Consider the following 12673-nt stretch of genomic DNA (forward strand, 5'->3'; position numbering starts at 1 on the left):
ACTGTAGGTATATTTCACTTTAAAAGCCCAGTAGATCTATAACTTCACAAAACAGATAAATCAATGAAACCATTATTAGTATTACAAATGATTCACTGCTATTTCCTTTAAGCAATAAACTATGTATTTGTTTCTTATTAACGATTTGATTGGTTTTGGAGAAACTTATCAATGAAAATTATATATATTTCTAACGATAATGGTAGATCAGCAGGATACTACTACCTACCACACTTTAGACAAAATGTTTAAGTTATATAAAGAAAAGTTAATGGACTGAAAATAAGTGAAAAGGACTCAATACACAAATAATTGTAAATCACATACTTCGAGGTAGTACAGCAGGGGCCACTGGCCTCTCTTCTAAGTCTTTTAACTACGTATTTTACATATTTATTTGATGCTAACTGTTGATTAGCTTGGTTCTTATAATAACCTAGATAATTTTGTTGTATCTTATCAGGTGCCAAAATTGCCAGCAGAGCTGGTCACAATCAACGTATTTTTGTGGCAGAATTCCGACCAGATTCAGATACCCAGTTTGTCTCAGTGGGAGTAAAACATGTGAAGTTCTGGACCCTGGCAGGAAGGGCTCTTCTTAGCAAAAAAGGGTTACTGAGCACACTGGAAGATGCCCGGATGCAGACCATGCTTGCTATTGCTTTTGGTGCAGTATGTCTCTTAAAATGCATGTGATGTGACTTTGGCTACTTTACATTCTCTTGCCTTAGATCTTCAGCCACATTAATGTTGATATGGCACTGTGATCTGCTTATCATTACATGTCCTGGTCAAGCATATATTTCATCTTTCAAAAATCTAGAAATTAGGGAGTGAAAAGAATGTTAATGAGAGGGAAAAAGGATTTTTTTTTTTTTTTTTTGAAACAAAATCTCTGTCGCCTGGGCTGGGGTTCAGTGGCACGATTATACCTCACTATAGCCTCCATCTCCCAGATTCAAGTAATCCTCAGCCTCCCTAGTAGCTGGGACTAGAGGGCGGGTACTACCATGCTTGGCTGTTTTTTATTTTTATTTATTTATTTTTTTGAGACAGAGTTTCACTCTTGTTGCCGAGACTGGATTGCAGTGGTATGATCTCAGCTCACTGCAACCTCTGCCTCCCAGGTTCAAACAGTTCTCCTACCTCAACCTCCCCAGTAGCTGGGATGACAGGCATGTGCCACCACATGCAGCTAATTTTTTGTATTTTTAGTAGAGACAGGGTTTTACCACATTGGCCAGGCTGGCCTTGAACTCCTGACCTCAGGTGATCCACCTGCCTTGGCCTCCCAAAGTGCTGGATTACAGGCGTGAGCTACCGGTCCTGGCCTAATTGTTTTTCATTTTTAGTAGAGACAAGGGTGTATGTTGCTTAGGCTGGTCTCAAGCTCCTAAGCTCATGTGATCCTCCCACCTTGGCCTCCCAAAGTGTTGGGATTATAAGCATGAGCCACCATAATAAGGACTATGATGAACATTTGATTCCTTGGACTACTGTCATACTCAAATGCATTCTTTAATCTTGTAATTGTCACCCTAAATATTCTAAAATTTCTGTCTTCCTTGTAGTTCTACATGGTCCTAAAAATTAGAGTAAAAGAAAGGTAAATCAAGTAACATGATTTTCAAATGACTTAAGCTGGTACTTGGGTTTAGGATTTCCTTTGCTTTTTATCATTTAACACATTGCTTATCATATAGCTGGAAGCGCTTTGGGCCAGTGTCTTGAAAGAGTTAGTGAGATAGAAGGAAATAGCACAATTCCTGGCCCCTGACAGATGTGTGCTCAGAAGCCCTGCTCTCCCCTCACTTTATTCCATCTCATCTGGGCCTGTGGCTTCCAGTCCACATCTCTTTAATATCCTGCATTTGCTAGTCTGTATAAATCCTTTGGTGCATCAAAAAACTAAGTGGATTTTTTAATTGAAGTGTTTATGTGGGTATGCAGTACTAGCAGAAAAAGTTAGAATTTTAGAATATTTAAGTACACTTACATTTTTTAGAAAAAGACCATTGAAATGTTGTTTGTGCCATGTCAAATTTCAGTTGAACATTTTGGGTATTCTTAATAGAAGACCGGGCAGGCACAGTGGCTCAGGCCAGGCACGGTGGCTCATGCCTGTAATCCCAGCACTTTGGGAGGCCAAGGCAGGTGGATCACCTGAGGTCAGGAGTTAGGCCAGCCTGGCCAACATAGTGAAACCCCATCTCTACTAAAAATATAAAAATTAGCTGGGCATGGTGGCAGGCACCTATAATCCTAGCTAGTCGGGAGGCTGAGACAAGAGAATCACTTGACCCCAGGAGGTGGAGGTTACAATGAGCTGAGATCACACCACTATATTCCAGCCTGGGCAACAAAGAGCAAAACTTCGTCTCAAAAATAAATAAATAAATAAATAAAAATAAACTGGAATTATAGTATGTTAGAATTGGAAGGGAAGAATTATCCAAGGTTATTCTACCTAATAAGCAACAGAATTGGACAGGAAAAGGTCCTTACAAAGCTAAGCCTCCAGTTCAGGTTTCCTGACTCTTGAATTCAGTGCTGCTGCCACTACACAATGCATGTTCTTTGTATCATGGGTGAGACAGCATTACACAGACATAGAAAATTACATGGATTTGAACTCTATTTGAACTTTTGATGAGTTTATCTCCCCCCTCCCCCACTCCTTTTCAGAATAACTTGACGTTTACAGGTACCATCAGTGGGGATGTCTGTGTGTGGAAAGATCACATATTATGCAGAATTGTGGCAAGAGCTCACAACGGGCCTGTGTTTGCCATGTACACCACCCTGCGAGATGGACTTATCGTGACTGGGGGCAAGGAAAGGCCGTGAGTCCTCTTTCTTTTCACAGAATATTTATGCATTTGTGACCTACCTGAGGTTTGCAGTTAATTTTGCTAGTTGTTTCTAGGCTACAGAGTGTCCTCTCGGACCTTCCTCCTCATATGCTTCTCCTTTATTGCCTTTTATGTGCCTTCTATTGATTTGCATTTCTGGTCTTAATTCACTTCCAATTGTTTTCCTGTTGGGGTCATACTTTTTCTGAGGTATGGTTAGGCATTCGTCCTACAAGTTAAGAATTACTTTTCTTAATGTCTATATGTTTGTGTAAGTATTTGCTGAGTAGGAGACCCATGGGGGAATCTTAAGCCAGGATTGTATTTTGTCTGCCTGCTCTCTTTGTTTCTGTTCAGACTGGATTCTAAGTAGTAGAATGCACATTGCTTTATAAACAGATGAGGGGACTAGAGGGAATTGCCTTGTTTCCTTTTGCTTGAGGCAAACTTAAACTGTTTTATACAAGACCTCAAAATTTGACAAGAGGTCTTTTCCTGAGTGATTGTCAAATTTCCCAACAGTAACCACATACTTAAGATAATTCGTCAGCAACATAGTCATATGCATGTTGAAACATGACATGTAGGCCAGGCACAGTGGTTCACACCTGTAATCTTAGCACTTTAGGAGGCCAAGACAGGAGGACCACTTGAGCCCAGGAGTTTGAGACCAGTCTGAGCAACATGGTGAAACACCATCTCTATAAAAAACATAACCATTAGCTGGGTGTGGTGGCACATGCCTGTAGTCCCAGCTACTTAGGAGGCTGAAGTGGGAGGATCACTTAAGCCTGGAGAGGTCGAAGCTTTAGAGAGCTGTGATCATGCCACTGCACTCCAGCCTGGATGACAGAGTGAGACCCTGTCTCAAAAAAAAAAAATGAAAAACAAATATGACATATAGGTGACTGACATGTACATTTCAATACAGGATTGAAAGAACCCACATATGTTCATTAAACACAAGTGCAGAGCTTGTGCCTTTGACATAAATGAAGAACGCACATAGGCATGCTTTTTCCAAAGACAACCAATTCATCTAGCAGAAAATGAAGGAATATATTTTTCAGTTCTTCCAGGAGAAAATCCATAAATGGGCTCTGTTTCATCCTGCAACAGTTGTATTTCCCACGTCATTTACTCCTGCACACCCCCACTCACTAGCCTGCTAAACTGTTCCAGTGAAATATTTTAATAGATGGTAGGGAAGAAATAGTCTTCTGTTTTGGCCTTTAAAAATAAACTCTGGTGGACCGGGCGCGGTGGCTCATGCCTGTAATCCCAGCACTTTGGGAGGCCAAGGCCGGCAGATCCCCTGAGGTTGGGAGTTCAAGACTAGCCTGGCCAGCATGGTGAAACCCCATCTTTACTAAAAATACAAAAATTATCCAGGCGTGGTGGCAGATGCCTGTAATCCCAGCTACTCAGGAAGCTGAGGCAGGAGAATTGCTTGCGGTGGGTGGGGAGGAGAGTGTCACAGTGAGCCGAGATTGCGCCATTGCATTCCAGCCTGGGCAACAGAGCAAGACTCCATCTCAGAAAGACACCAGAAACAAAACTCTGGGCCAGGAGTGGTGGCTCACGCCTGTAATCCTAGCACTTTGGGAGGCTGAGGGTGGGGGCGGCGGATCACAAGGTCAGGAGTTTGAGACCAGCCTGGCCAATACGGTGAAACCCCACATCTACCAAAATACAAAAATTACCCTGCTCTGGTGGCGCGCACATGTAGTCCCAGCTACTTGGGAGGCTGAGGCAGGAGAATCGCTTGAACCTAGGAGATGGAGGTTGCAGTGAGCTGAGATCATGGCACTGTAGTCCAGCCTGGGTGACAGAGCAAGACTCTGTCTCAAATAAAATAAATTCTGTAGCATAGCATTTGCAATTCTGTTAACTTGGCTTACATTTCCATTATCCTTTTAATAAAATCTTTTTTATATCTTCTTAATCAAGAAGTATTATGAGGCCAGGAACAGTGGCTCACGCCTATAATCCCAGCACTTTGGGAGGCCAAGGCGGGTGGATCATCTGAGGTCAAGGAGTTTGAGACCAGCCTGGCCAACATGGTGAAACCCCATCTCTACTAAAAATACAAAAATTATTGGGTGTGGTGGTGCACACTTGTAATCCCAGCCACTTGGGAGGCTGAGGTAGGAGAATCACTTGAACCTGGGAGGCGGAGGGTGCAGTGAGCCAAGATAATACGTATTCACTGCACTCCAGCCTGGGAGACAGAGCAAGATTCCATCTTTAAACATAAAGGGCCGGGCACGGTGGCTCAAGCCTGTAATCCCAGCACTTTGGGAGGCCGAGGCGGGTGGATCACGAGGTCAAGAGATCAAGACCATCCTGGTTAACATGGTGAAACCCTGTCTCTGCTAAAAAAAAAAAATACAGGCCGGGCGCGGTGGTTCAAGCGTGTAATCCCAGCACTTTGGGAGGCCGAGGCGGGTGGATCACGAGGTCAAGAGATCGAGACCATCCTGGTCAACATGGTGAAACCCCGTCTCTACTAAAAATACAAAAAATTAGCTGGGCATGGTGGCGCGTGCCTGTAATCCCAGCTACTCAGGAGGCCAAGAGAGGAGAATTGCCTGAGCCCAGGAGTCGGAGGTTGCGGTGAGCCGAGATCGCGCTATTGCACTCCAGCCTGGGTAACAAGAGCGAAACTCCGTCTCAAAAAAAAAAAATACAAAAAAACATTAGCTGGGCATGGTGGCGCATGCCTGTAATCCCAGCTACTCAGGAGGTTGAGGCAGGAGAATTGCCTGAACCCAGGAGGCGGAGGTTGCGGTGAGCCGAGATTGCGCCATTGCACTCCAGCCTGGGTAACAAGAGCGAAACTCCGTCTCAAAAATAAATAAATAAAATAAAAGAAAAAAAAAGTATCATGAGAGAGGATAATATATGGTAGAGGCTAAATAAAAATATGTTCACATCAGAAAAAGTTTTTCTCAAAATAAAATTCACTGAAACTGAATGTTTATTTTGATTGATACAGTATATCCTCAAATTGCCATAGAAAGTTTAGAAGAGGCCGGGAGCAGTGGCTCATGCCTGTAATCCTAGCACTTTGGGAGGCCGACGTGGGTGGATCACCTGAGGTCAGGAGTTACACCAGCCTGGCCATCATGGTGAAACCCCATCTTAAAAAAAAAAAAAAAAAAAAGAAAGTTTAGAAGATTATTAAAAGCAAATTATAAATATCAGTGCCCCCCTTTTTTTTTTAAAAAGGATTCTGCTTATAACTTAGTATTTATAATAAAAATTACAGTAGCCAATAGTAAACACTTACTCTGGCTTGGTTATTTACCTAGGTCAAAAGAAGGAGGAGCAGTTAAACTATGGGATCAGGAACTGAGGCGGTGCCGTGCCTTCAGGCTTGAGACAGGACAAGCCACAGATTGTGTTCGTTCTGTGTGCAGAGGCAAGGTAAGATGTTCTGTGAGCTGATACAGTGCAGCAGAAAATAAACAGTGGCTATTTTGATTCTCACCTTTGCAGCTTAATGAACAATACTTAATATTGCATAAAGATGGATTTGCTTACCAGCATTACTGTCTTTGCTGCTTTCTTTGTCAAAGTTGGCACTAGTGTGGTGCATAAGCCAAGAAGCTATTCTGTCTAAACACTGTATATAAACCTCCAATATTTTATTGAATCTGCCCCATTCAACAACTATAGTAGACAGAATTGAAAACTTTATCCAGTTTACTCATTTGGCTTAGGACAGCTGTCTCCATTTTGAAAAAAAAAAAAAAAAAAAAAAAAAACACACCCTAGATAAAATGTGTTATAAACAAACAATGGAATACTGTTCAGCCATCAAAAATTATGAAGTTCTGTCAATCTTGGTGGCAACATGGATGGGACTGGAGGACATGATGTTAAGTGAAATAAGCCAGGCACACAAAGATAAATACATGTTCTCACTCTGATGCAGAAACTAAAAAAGATGATCCCACCGAGATGGAAAATAGAATAATGGTTACTACAGGTGGAGAAGGGGGAGAGGGAAGTGGGGAGGTGACGGATATGCAAGTTACCCTATGCCCCATAACTATGTACAATTGTGTGTCAATTTAAAAAAATTTTAAACTACAATTTCTATGAAAATTTTTGAGCGTGCATGTACTAAGTGTGTTTATAAATCATATACAGAAGGGCCGGGCGCGGTGGCTCAAGCCTGTAATCCCAGCACTTTGGGAGGCCGAGGCGGGTGGATCACAAGGTCAAGAGATCGAGACCATCCTGGTCAACAAGGTGAAACCCCGTATCTACTAAAAATACAAAAAACTAGCTGGGCGTGGTGGCGCATGCCTGTAATCCCCGCTACTTAGGAGGCTGAGACAGGAGAATTGCCTGAGCCCAGGAGGCGGAGGTTGCGGTGAGCCGAGATCGCGCCATTGCACTCCAGCCTGGGTAACAAGAGCGAAACTCCGTCTCAAAAAAAAAAAAAAATCATATACAGATATTATCTTCAGTCTGCATTTTTTTTTTTTTTTTTTGAGACGGAGTTTCGCTCTTGTTACCCAGGCTGGAGTGCAATGGCGCGATCTCGGCTCACCGCAACCTCCGCCTCCTGGGTTCAGGCAATTCTCCTGCCTCAGCCTCCTGGGTAGTAGCTGGGATTACAGGCACGCGCCACCATGCCCAGCTAATTTTTAGTATTTTTAGTAGAGACGGGGTTTCACCATGTTGACCAGGATGGTCTCGATCTCTCGACCTCGTGATCCACCCGCCTCGGCCTCCCAAAGTGCTGGGATTACAGGCTTGAGCCACCGCGCCCGGCCCCAGTCTGCATTTTAAATAGTAGATAAGCTTTTACTTTTTAACTAAAAATAAATTCTAGTACTTTCTTCCTATATACCACTGCACTTACCCCTGTTTGGAGATCTTAACATTATCATAATCAAAATTAAAACTTTGATTACTGAAGAATCCAGGTATATTGTCACAGAAATGTTCTATTCTGTAGCATGAACCCTAATATGTAACCTATCCGAACATTCTTACAGATAGATAGATGTGTGCCTGTAGTCACAGAAAAATTTGCATGGGTTAATGACTGCCTTACTACTAGATTAGCTCAAAGCAAAAAGTTCTCTGAAAGTAGGTCAATAGGGTCATTTTTATATTATGCTGTTGTATTATGTTCAGTGTATTGGTCCTGCTTGTGTTTCAGGGCAAGATACTTGTTGGGACAAGGAATGCTGAAATAATTGAAGTTGGAGAGAAAAATGCAGCATGTAATATTTTAGTTAACGGTCATGTGGATGGACCAATCTGGGGACTAGCAACACATCCTTCCAGGGATTTTTTCCTTTCTGCTGCAGAAGATGGGACAGTGAGACTTTGGGATATTGCTGATAAAGTAAGTACAGATAATTTTTTAAAAGAGATTACAATTTCTAAGAAGAAAAGTTGGAAGTTCTAAATTGCTAGTGCTTAAAGAACAAACTATCTGAGAATTAGGTTGAGAATGTTGTGGGGAAACTGGTTTGACTTGGAAGTACTTAGTGTTTCCTGTGACTTTTTTTTTAATTTAAATGCAGAAGATGTTAAACAAAGTGAATTTGGGACATGCTGCTCGTACTGTGTGTTATAGCCCTGAAGGCGACATGGTGGCTATTGGAATGAAAAATGGAGAATTTATCATTTTACTAGTGAGTTCTCTAAAAATATGGGGAAAGAAGAGAGATAGGCGATGTCCAATCCATGATATCAGGTTAGTGAACAAATGAAATAGAATTTGTGTTTGTATACTTGATACAGCTTGCATTTGAAAAATTTTCCTTAGCTATAGCTTCAAAGAGGTCCCCAGGGCCTGTAGCATTTTCTCACATTAGACATTGTATGCTGAAATATGGCTGTTTGTATACTTAATTCTTCTTGCTAAATTGTAAACCCACTGGGCACCAGCACACCGCCTTATAATACTAAGTACTAGGTAATGTTTGATGAATTCATGTTAACACTTAGCCATGTCCATTAAGTTCATCCTGCTAAGAGGTATCTCTTACTGTAATAAAAGGGAGTCATCTGCCCTTCAAAAGTTGTCACCCTGGAAAACTAAAGCTGTGACTCCAAACATATCTTCTTAATCTCAGTTTGGGAATATGTACATTAATTTAATCAATACTCATTGAGTAAATGTTCCAGAATCTAAATTAATTTAATGTTTCTTGAACGTTTTTCAGTGCTTAAGCATATTTCAACAGTGGCTACTATTTACTGAGCACTTCTATGTGATCAGTAGATAATATTGAATCTAGGTCTGCCAAAAGCTTGTACGCTTTTCCTCAGTAAAATCCTTTTACAAATGAAACCTTCCTCAGAACTTCAACATAAAAAACAGTAACAGTGGCTTCCCTTAGCTTTTACATGTCCCTGTGGTACCTCAGTAAGACTCATGGGCCATTTCAAGAGACTGAATTGTCCCATATGACTCCAGGGATTGCTAGGCAAATAGCATTTCACTTTGTCTTCTAAATAAATTCTTCCAAGCTTCAAGTTGTGTCACTTCACCTTAATAACTGGAGGTTAGTTAAGCTGGGCTGTGTTCTTTGCTTAATATTAAGACACCATTTTTTCCAGATATAAGAAAACTATCTTAATGAATTGTTAGCTTAGTAATTATGTAATGCTAATAGCTTTAAAAAACTGAGATGTTTTGGCTGGGCAGTGGGGAGTTGAGACGGACATGACTTATACCTGTAATCTTAGTACTTTGGAAGGCCAAGGGGGAAGGATTGCTTGAGGCCAGGAGTTTGGGACCAACTGGGCAACATAGTGAGACCCCACCTCTATTTAAAAAATTAAGTTTTTTAAACCATGAGATATTTTTAAAGGAATTGGGAGATGATAATTGAGGAAATATTTTAAAATGAAGTAAAATATAAACTTCCTTATTTCATGTACCCAGACAATCTCAGTATACATAATCAGTTGCCTCTGTCAGGATCTATTTGAGGCTGTATCACACGTTACTTTTTTTTTTTTTTTTTTGAGACGGAGTTTCACTCGTTACCCAGGGTGGAGTGCAATGGCGCGATCTCGGCTCACTGCAACCTCCGCCTCCTGGGTTCAGGCAATTCTGCCTCAGCCTCCTGAGTAGCTGGGATTACAGGCACGCACCACCATGCCCAGCTAAATTTTTGTAGTTTTAGTAGAGATGGGGTTTCTCCATGTTGACCAGGATGGTCTCGATCTCTTGACCTTGTGATCCACCTGCCTCGGCCTCCCAAAGTGCTGGGATTACAGGCTTGAGCCACCGTGCCCGGCCACACGTTACTTTTAAGAGAGAAAGGAAAAGTCACTGATCTTAAATGTTTGTAATACTTAATGTGGTCCAACACCTTTTACATATTTTGTTTTGTATTCAGATTTAGTCCAGATTCCCGGTATCTGGCAGTGGGTTCTAGTGAGAATTCAGTGGATTTTTATGACCTGACATTGGGCCCCACCCTTAACAGAATCAGCTACTGCAAAGACATTCCAAGCTTTGTCATTCAAATGGACTTTTCTGCAGATAGCAGATATCTCCAGGTACAGTACCAATACTATATACCCAGATGGCAAGTTCTTCTGCTTTTACATTTCGTGTTAGTGAATGCATTTAAAGTTCCCCAGCCCTTCTCAACTCTTGCCTTCGTATCTTCCAGCCAACAGCTCCTCTTTCCTCCCCCACTTGTCAGTGCTTTTATCCTCTAAATTTTTGTAGTGATCTTTTGCATACTTAATAATGCTAAACATGTAAATCAAGTAGCAATATGCTAGCATTCTGTAAACCTCCTGTGGATTTTGTCTCTCACCTAATGCAATTCTTGTCCCATTTTAATGATGAAAGGTCTCTAGTGGCTGCTATAAACGGCATGTCTATGAAGTGCCTTCAGGAAAACATCTTATGGATCATGCCGCTATTGACAGAATTACTTGGGCTACATGGACTAGGTAAATACTTCATATATTCACAAGGCAAGAACTGACTTTGAAGGCCAGTTAGAAAAATTGGAAAATCCTATTTCTGAACTGTTAGAGCCACTCCACTAAGGAATAGTAATTGAGTTTCAAGTTTCTGTTACGTTATCTTCAACTTTTCTTAGCAAGAGAATAACAGTATGTTCACGTTGAGACCTTTTGTATGGAATATATTTCCATGTTTTATCAGTTCCCGTGATTTATCTAGTTTTTTTTTTTAAAGGAAATGAAACCAAAGTTTTAATTTTAAAGATACTCTGGTATTTTTCTTAACGTTAAATTTAATGACTGGCAAAAAGGTATGGGGTGCTGTTAAGCACCTGTGAGTTCTCTATGGGAATGCTATCTTGAATCTTTTAGAAGTCAAAGTTTATAAACCTGTCCCAATTTTCTGGCTGTATGACAGGTAACCATGACTATCGACTTTTTGGCCAACGAAAAATGCCACCAAATTTTTGTATCAGCCAGGTATATGGTGGCTCATGCCTGTAATCTCTTGATGCAGAAGGCTGAGACAGGATTGCTTGAGCCTAGTCTGAGACCAGCCTGAGCAACATAGTGAGACCCCATCTCTGAAAAAAATCTTTTTAAAAAAAATTTCCAGCCTGGCACAGTGGCTCCAGCCTGTAATCCTAGCACTTTGGGAGGCCAAGGCGGGTGGATCACGAGGTCAAGAGATCGAGACCATCCTGGTCAACATGGTGAAACCCCGTCTATACTAAAAATACAAAAAAGTAGCTGGGCATGGTGGCACGTGCCTGTAATCCCAGCTACTCAGGAAGCCGAGGCAGGAGAATTGCCTGAACCCAGGAGGTGGAGGCTGCGGTGAGCAAGATTGCGCCATTGCACTCCAGCCTGGGTAACAAGAGCGAAACTCCGTCTTTTTTTAAAAAAAAAAATTTCCTATATAATACAAATTTTCATTTTTGTAGAGATGGGGGTCTCACAGTGTTGCCCGGGCTGGTCTCACCTCTTGGCCTCAAACAGTTCTCCTGCCTCAGCCTCCCAAAATGTTGGGATTACAGGTATGAGCTGCAGAACCCAGGCAAGTATCACTTTTAATTTGACAAATATTTCTATCAGTTTCTGGCCCGGCGCAGTGGCTCACACCTGTAATCCCAGCGCTTTGGGAGGCCAAGATGGGAGGATCATCTGAGGTCGGGGGTTCAAGACCAGCCTGACCAAAATGGAGAAACCCCATCTCTACTAAAAATAGAAAATTAGCTGGGTTCGTGGTGGCACACGCCTGTAATCCCAGTTACTCAGAAGGCAGAGGTAGGAGAATCGCCTGAACCTGGGAGGCGGAGGTTGTGGTGAGCTGAGATCATGTCATTGCACTTCAGCCTGGGCAACAAGAGCAAAACTCTGTCTCAAAATAAAATAAGAAAAATAGTTCTATCAGTTTTCATAAAGTACTACTTTAATCATACAATGAGTAATCTAGAAACCCTTCAAATTATAAAACTTCATTTTTAAAAGGAGATAATATACTGATGAAATTCAGGTATCCAAACAACTAGTCTTACCATAATTTACTTCCTGTATTTTAAGTAATACATTAGGGTACTTAAAATTGCCAATCAACTTTTTGAATATGGTCAACCTGCCCACACTTGCTATGGTGAGTTTTCTTTTGTTCCTTCCCTCTAGTATTCTAGGAGATGAGGTTTTGGGAATCTGGTCCAGACATGCTGAGAAAGCTGATGTCAACTGTGCCTGTGTATCCCATTCAGGAATCAGTCTTGTAACAGGAGATGACTTTGGCATGGTTAAGTTATTTGACTTCCCATGTCCAGAAAAATTTGTAAGTATGCGTGTTTAGTATTATCAGTTTGCTCCTAATT

At 41.5% G+C, this 12673-nt stretch overlaps 1 protein-coding gene across 8 annotated transcripts in view; it reads left to right on the forward strand.

Moving 5' to 3' along the window:
* EML5 (EMAP like 5) overlaps positions 1–12673 on the forward strand; it is a 189317-nt gene that overhangs the window by 174853 nt on the left and 1791 nt on the right. For 6 of the 8 annotated variants that reach the window (XM_039468793.2, XM_039468792.2, XM_039468795.2 and 3 more), the window contains 8 exons: positions 464–672; positions 2686–2843; positions 6167–6281; positions 8035–8223; positions 8405–8577; positions 10235–10397; positions 10699–10802; positions 12480–12633. In XM_039468793.2, coding sequence (XP_039324727.1) covers positions 464–672; positions 2686–2843; positions 6167–6281; positions 8035–8223; positions 8405–8577; positions 10235–10397; positions 10699–10802; positions 12480–12633 — 1265 coding nt within the window. Of the gene's footprint in view, positions 1–463; positions 673–2685; positions 2844–6166; positions 6282–8034; positions 8224–8404; positions 8578–10234; positions 10398–10698; positions 10803–12479; positions 12634–12673 lie in introns of those variants that run through there. The other 2 variants (XM_074392844.1, XM_074392846.1) reach the window with 2 other exon arrangements.

This window comes from Saimiri boliviensis, chromosome 2 (genome assembly GCF_048565385.1).
Source record: "Saimiri boliviensis isolate mSaiBol1 chromosome 2, mSaiBol1.pri, whole genome shotgun sequence".
Taxonomy (NCBI): domain Eukaryota; kingdom Metazoa; phylum Chordata; class Mammalia; order Primates; family Cebidae; genus Saimiri; species Saimiri boliviensis.